The sequence below is a fragment of the Engraulis encrasicolus genome, chromosome 2, assembly GCF_034702125.1.
Source record: "Engraulis encrasicolus isolate BLACKSEA-1 chromosome 2, IST_EnEncr_1.0, whole genome shotgun sequence".
Classification (NCBI taxonomy): domain Eukaryota; kingdom Metazoa; phylum Chordata; class Actinopteri; order Clupeiformes; family Engraulidae; genus Engraulis; species Engraulis encrasicolus.
Genome location: NC_085858.1, coordinates 36,688,517 through 36,696,016, shown reverse-complemented (window position 1 = coordinate 36,696,016; position 7,500 = coordinate 36,688,517). Strand labels below are relative to the sequence as shown.

General features: G+C 46.3%; 1 protein-coding gene across 1 annotated transcript in view; it reads right to left on the bottom strand.

Annotated features, from left to right (window-relative positions):
* The window catches only part of hdac5 (histone deacetylase 5), a gene marked incomplete at its 5' end in the record, with an annotated part of 96,775 nt that overhangs the window by 36,943 nt on the left and 52,332 nt on the right, over window positions 1–7,500 (bottom strand). The window contains one exon of the mRNA XM_063187744.1: window positions 7,194–7,306. Coding sequence (XP_063043814.1) covers window positions 7,194–7,306 — 113 coding nt within the window. The remainder of the gene's footprint in view (window positions 1–7,193; window positions 7,307–7,500) is intronic.

The following is a 7,500-nucleotide window of genomic DNA, read 5'->3' as shown; positions in this document are numbered from 1 at the left end:
CATTTGTGCTATTCAAAACAATGGATCAATCAATCTTAAGTGGGTATACTGAAATCCCTGAAATTTAGAAGTGGGTATACTCCGTATGCAACATGATCTCCAAAAATTCTGTGCTCCTGGACACGGATGTTAAGGACACGAAATCCGTGTCCAGGAGCACGGATTTTGCCAAAATTCCGTGCTCCTGGACACGGAATTGTTTTCCGTGCTCCTGGACACAGAATTGTTTTCCGTGATGGACACACAGAAGTGCTCTCTTTATACTCCCACAGCTCTATGTTTCCACAGTCTTTGACCTCAATCAAATATTTTTTCTCAAAAAAAGCATTTCTTACTGACAGGTTAGGGTTAGGGATTGTTTTGGTCTGGGCACAGCTAGTATTCTTTCATTCATTATATGAATTTGATAGCCTATCAACCAACTGGAAAAGGTATTTCTCAAAAATATGTCTTTAATGACAGGTTAAGGTTAGGGAATGTTTTGGTCAGGGCACAACTTAAATTGCTATAGCATTATTTTGCTTAGGATTAGCATTTGGTATATATTTTCTAATGATAGAGTTAACACAGTGCTGTGAGTATATGGAAAGCACTTCCGTGTGCCCATCACGGAAAACAATTCCGTGTCCAGGAGCACGGAATTTTGGCAAAATCTGTGCTCCTGGACACGGATTTTGTGTCCTTAACATCCGTGTCCAGGAGCACAGAATTTTTGGAGATCAGGCTGCCGTATACCTGCGTTCTACGTAGACTACACCACTGCCTTTCAAGTGTGCAAGTGTACTAGGCCTATAACAGTACATTTGCTTCTTCTCACCAACATCACACCTGAGAAACATCTTAGAAAAAGGCTCTTAGCGAATATGGAGTGACATTAAAAAAATAACCTATTTTAGTCCTCAAAGGTGGACATCATTATTTTGTCGTAGTTTGATGTCTGCCCACAGTTACACCCCGTACATGTTTTTATTTGCTGAAGGCAGGAGGTTTTCTTCTTTACTGAAGTATTTGAAACACACACATACACGCACACGCGACTTAGTGTTGGGATCACAGAACCAAAGCGGCTAAATCTGTCTCAAACGCAGCGCTCCATTGCAGCCATAAACAAGTCCACTGTGTCCTGTGAAGCGTGTGTGTGTGTGTGTGTGTGTGTGTGTGTGTGTGTGTGTGTGTGTGTGTGTGTGTGTGTGTGTGTGTGTGTGTGTGTGTGTGTGTGTGTGTGTGTGTGTGTGTGTGTGTGTGTGTGTGTGTGTGTGTGTGTGTGTGTGTTAGTGGGCCCGCTGTGGCCTGTGACAAAAAGTCGGGCGAAGACACAAATGCCGTCATCAGCGCCTGAGTCAACGGAATCGCCAGTGAAATAAAACATTCCACACGGATAGAGAGACTGAGAGAGCGAGGGAGGGAGAGAATAAATGAGGGAGGCAGAGAGAAAGAGAGAGCAAGATGAAGTGGAATGGAGAGAGAGAGAGAGAGAGAGAGAGAGAGAGAGAGAGAGAGAGAGAGAGAGAGAGAGAGAGAGAGAGAGAGAGCGAGTGAGAGAGAGAGCGAGTGAGAGAGAGAGAAGAAAACAGCGAGAGGGGTGAGAATGTGTGTTTGTGGCGAGGTGCCCTACTTGGAAGAATGATGTCACTATTCTATTCTCTGCATTAGTCAATGTGCTTGGCTGGCTGTGAGCAGAACAGAGGAGAGAAGAGTGGAGGAGAGGTAGGAGAGAGAGGAGGAGAGAGGAGGAGAGAGGAGGAGAGAGAGGAGAGGAGAGGAGAGGAGAGGAGAGGAGAGGAGAGGAGAGGAAAGGAGAGGAGAGGAGAGAGGAGGAGAGAGGAGGAGAGAGAGGAGAAGAGGAGGAGAGTGGAGCTACATCTGCACCATAATAACCAGGAAAAGACCTCACACTATATCAAAGCCCCAGTGTCAGAGAGCAGTCCAATGCCACATACTATGTCTTAGAGCACAAAAGCCACATACTATGTCACACATCAACATGCCCTATGCCACATACTGTGTCTCAATGGCAAACACCTTGCAGTTGCACAATGTCAGAACCTGAATGCTGTACTACAGCTTAATAAAACAACATGCCATATTCATTGGAACCGAAAAAACCCTTGCATGAATCGGAATCGGAATCCAAAGCCACATTCTATCTTGGAACCCAAACCCCACATTCTATATTAGAACCCACTCCTAAGTCTTGTGTGATGTCCAATGACATATACAGGTCGGTGGTGATGTCAGATCCCAAACGCCACATACTATTTGAGAGAACAAACACACTCTCCGGTATATCAGAGCCACAAAAGTACCCACTCTGCTGCAGCTGAACGCCACATGGTATAACAAAGGTCAAACACGTCCAGCTCTTTGGCAGAGCCCAAACCCCAAATGTTATTAAATATCCAAACGCCACACATCTAAAGCCACACACTAAGACCAGACTGGCATCATAAAAAGGTGTGTTTCCAACACGCTAGTGCATTCCGCATGTTGGTCTAATGCCTTTTCAAGTCATGGAGGGCAACGCCGCACAAAAGCAGTTTTGGCACGTGGCCAGCCTCTTGCGAAGTATCAAGAAGTTTTCCTGCGGTTGTGTCCATTGCTGAACAACAAACTGCTAAGCTGTGCCCTGACCTAAACCATCTCCAACACTAACCTGTCAGTAAAGCAATATTTCTGCAGCTTTACGTTTGCCAACAACAGCGAAACATGCGAGGATAAAGATGAAATTTTGCCCCGACCAAAACCATCCCTAACCCTAACCTGTCACAGGGTGCTGTAGTAGAGTTCAAGTTAACATGCAAAATCGTGGTGCACACACTCGAAGACGGTAAAAATCTGCGTTGTAGACATCATACGCATTCTCATGACGCCGTGTCGCTAAAAACCAAAACGACTCCCATTACCGTATATCAAAGTCGCGGGCTATTTGGGAGAACTAGCGTCACACAGGCAGCATAACAGAGCACTACGTATTTGGCGCAACTAACGCTCCCCACACCACACCGCAGACTAACTAGGTGGTCATTATGTCATCAGCACCCACCGCCACGGTCGAGCCGCCTCGCCTCGCTGCAGCCAGTGAAGTGTGCGAGTGAGCAGATTTCACCGCCAAAAATGACTAGCATTACTTTTTATTTCCCTGCGCGTTAGTGTCTGTGTGTGTGTGTGTGTGCGTGTGTGTATGAGTGTGTGCCTGTGTGTGTGTGTGTGTGTGTGTGTGTGTGTGTGTGTGTGTGTGTGTGTGTGTGTGTGTGTGTGTGTGTGTGTGTGTGTGTGTGTGTGTGTGTGTGTATTTAATAGTGTGCATCTCAGCCTGTGTGTGTGTGTGTGTGTGTGTGTGTGTGTGTGTGTGTGTGTGTGTGTGTGTGTGTGTGTGTGTGTGTGTGTGTGTGTGTGTGTGTGTGTGTGTGTGTGTTTAATAGTGCGCATCTCAGCCTGAGTGTGTGTGTGTGTGTGTGTGTGTGTGTGTGTGTGTGTGTGTGTGTGTGTGTGTGTGTGTGTGTGTGTTTAATAGTGCTCATCTCAGTCTGAGTGTGTCTGTGTGTCCTAGTTTTTTGGCGAGGACTTTTTGGAGCCAGACATGCTGGACTAAAAGCACTTCAGAGCACCAGCCATTATGCTGCGGGGCGGTGTGTGGAGCAGCTTTCTTTTTCTTTTTCATCCCTTCTTCTTTTTATTCTTCACTCAGAAGTGTGGAGGTGAGACCACATGACTGAATTAACGACTTCACCAAATGTGAAGGCCTTTCACCAAGGGAGTCCCTCGATTTTTTTTGTGTGTAACACTTGGGATATTCTTACTTAGTATTTACTTTGTAGTTAACATTATTTTTGGCGTGCAACTTTATTCTTTTTACCTCATCATTGTTAGCTGGTAAATACATAGTAATTGGGGGACTGTAATACCCCGTGTACATCAAGCGCTACCAACGCGACCCAGGTAGCTGGGGTGGTTGAAGAAGTTTCGCCATGAATTAGTTTTATTCGCTTTGGACGCTGCACTGACATGTTTGATTCAGCTAATCACATAACGGCTCTGTCTTGACAGCCTGGGACATTCCTCGATATGAACACTCCAATTGTTTTTTGCCGAACCGCGTCATAGCGAATTCGCTGAAGATTAGCTTGAGTTTAATCGTCAAAATTCGCCCTGGTCGCTCAAGAAGCTTCGCTCCTGCCGAATTCGCTCTGGTAGCTTTATTCGCCTTCCCTCCATAGAGAAACAATGACTTCCGCCGCGCAGGTCGCTTAGTTCGCCTTCGATGTACACGGGGCATAAAGGAGTAGGTTAGCCCCAAAGTAAGTCCTCGTCAGCATGGGGCTACCTCACGAATGATACTGTACAGAGGGCACTTTGTAAAAGTCACTCTTAAACACACCATGATCTGATTTCCACCATGTATACCTTCACTTCTTCATGAGGTCTTGGTACAATAGCAGGCTTCTAACACTTGTAACATTTAGGTATTCTAACATTTGAAGGTATTCGCTATACAAGGTTGACATGAAATAAGTATGATGTAATGTAACAGAATGGGTTTTGGTTCTTCCACTTGCCCACTAGTATTCACATTCTGAAATCTGCAGCATGGTCCCAACCTCTCCTCATTATTGCGTGCATTCATCGACAACACGATGCAGATTATGTAAGGGGTTACTTAAAGTGATACTGTCCCATTTTTGGAAATACGTTTATTTTACGCCTCCCCTTGAGTTAAATAATAGGCTTTTATCGTTCTCCTGTACTTCCAACCGTTTTCTAGTTATGGCAGTGCACATTTTACCTCCAAGCTAACAGTTAACATTGAGTCCTATGAGACCAGTTAGCCACGAGCTGGTCTCATAAGACTCAGTGTTAACTGCTAGCATGGAGGTAAAATTTGCACTGCCATACCCGGAGAACGGTTGAAAGTTCAGGAGAACGGTAAAACCCTATCATCTAACTCAAGGGGAGGTGTAAAATAAGCTTATTTCCAAAAATGGGACAGTATCACTTTAACACAAGTTAGAGTCATAACACCTTTATCATATTCCTGACGACATCAGTATTTTAGTCGTCTGTAAAAATGTTTTTTTAAAAGCTGACCCTAATGACAGCAGTCATAAGCTTAAGTTTTCATTTACTGGATGTTCGTGACATGTCTTTTGTTGACACCACCTTCACCGATGTGCAATGCTACAGCAAACCCCAGTCTGTGTACTCAACATTTTTTCCGAAAGATGCCATTCCATGCATAGACATACATTTAAAGTGTTTTTTTAGATCAAGAACTTCACTCGTCATCCATCACTGCTGTCAAACTTGTCATCTGCTCTGTGGACAGTTAAGCCCTGAGCTGAAGACTAGGAATGTTGCTGTTTTGCAAGGGCGCTGTTACACAATTCACCCCTCACCGTTTCACTTCACATTGCAATGTAGTGAGTTTTGTATATCTAATGCATTTACTGTATGTCTATTCCTATCACGATAGGAAACTGATTCTTCCCAAGAACAAAAAAACTATCACCGCGGCGCAGACTTGACAGTGTGACAACTTGATACCTGGAGCGGTATTGTCTCAGTCTCAATGTTCATGTAGTTTTTTTTTGGTTGTTGTTTTTTTTACATTTTGCCTGGATGGATGAAGCCTGATCAAGTCAGGAACCAGAGTACCCTTGCCAGCACAGTGTGTGTGTGTGTGTTTGTGTTTGTGTGTGTTTGTGAGTGTGTGTGTGTGTGTCCGCATGCACGTGTCTGTGCGTAGGTGTGTGTGTTGTGAGAACAGTGCTGCTGCCACTGTAGTGTGACCGTAACGCGCTGACGAGAGTGTGGGTGATGTCAACCTGACCAAAAGCCATTTCACATTTCTATTTTCTGTCATCTGGTGCCATCTAGTATTTCTGTTTCCACAAGAGAGGCGGTGGGCGAAATAGCTGTGTCGTGAACAACACCCACTCACGCCTGCTTGCCTGCCTGCCTGCCTACCTGCAGCCTGCCTGCTTGCCTGCCTGCTTGTCTGTCTGCCTCCCTGCCTGTCTGTCTCCCCGCCTGCCTGCCTGCCTGCCTGTCTGTCTGCCGGCCTACCTGCTTGCCTGCCTGCCTACCTGCTCGCCTGCCGGCCTGCCTGCCTCCCTGCTTGCCTGCCTACTTGTCTGTCTGTCTGCCTCCCTGCCTGCCTGTCTGTCTGCATGCCTACCTGCTTGTCTGCCTGCCTGCTTGTCTGTCTGTCTCCCCACCTACCTGCCTGCCTGCCTGCCTGCCTGCCTGACTGACTGCCTCCCTGCCTGACTGCCAGCATGACATGGACACACAATCACTTTAGGTGACATTGGGGCATGGTGACCCTACATAAACCCATACCAGACACAGTGACCATCTCTGTTTCCACAGTGCAGGGTAGCTAGCGGGTGAAAATGGGTCTGTAGTGTCGTGAAACCCACCCACTCACGACCACCTGCCATCCTGGTGTCACTCCCCGCCTGCCTGCCTGCCTGCCTCCCCGCCTGCCTTGCTTGTGTCTCTCTGACTTCTTGAATCAATATCATAGTAAAAACATATTAAGAGTGTAAAGAGTCAAGAGCGGATGGGTGTGTGGGTGGGGGTGGCGGGTGCAGGGGACATTACTTTATTATTCTATTGTATTTTATTGTATTTATTGTCAGGGACTACAGATGCAAATCAGCTGGTACAGTGCATGACATATGAAACATTTATGTTTTAATTGTACATGGTCCCAATAAACTGAATTGAGATGTATTGAATTGAAACTACTCTATCATGCAGTCAAAACACATTTTTGAGTGGGGCTAAATGCTACCTGAACGGAGTTCATGTCAACTCCTCAAGAGGCTGGTGGTTTTAACGGTGTGGCTACATGCTACGGTGTCCCTGCTCCCTCTCTCTATGGGACATACTGTATGAACAGATTGGCCTTAGTTGACCTCAGACGCCGTGGCCAATTCTGTTAACACCGCGGCGGTAATAGGTGGACATCTCTGAACATCACTGTTTTGAGAGCTCTCTCTCTCTCTCTCTCTCTCTCTCTCTCTCTCTCTCTCTCTCTGTCTTTCTCTCTCTCTCATGCTATCTATTGAATTAGATAAGATTTATAGGCAAGGCCATATCAAATAGAAATAGCACAAAATGTTTACCTGTATGCACACACACACAAACACATACACACACACACACGCGCGCGCGCGCGCTGCTCTTACCTCAGCGTGTATGTTGGGCACGGAGCCGCTGGAGCCGTTCTCAGCGATGGCCGTGTTGGAGCTGTTGGGGGAGCTGGGGCCCGAGCCTGGAGCACTGTTGCACATGGACGACACTGCACACACACACACACACACACACACACACACACACACACACACACACACACACACACACACACACACACACACACACACACACACACACACACACACACACAGTAGCATATGTCAGTCAGGTCAGGGCGGAGGAAAAGCCTAAATAATACTACGCAGACACACAACAAACAAATAGGCATAAACACACAGA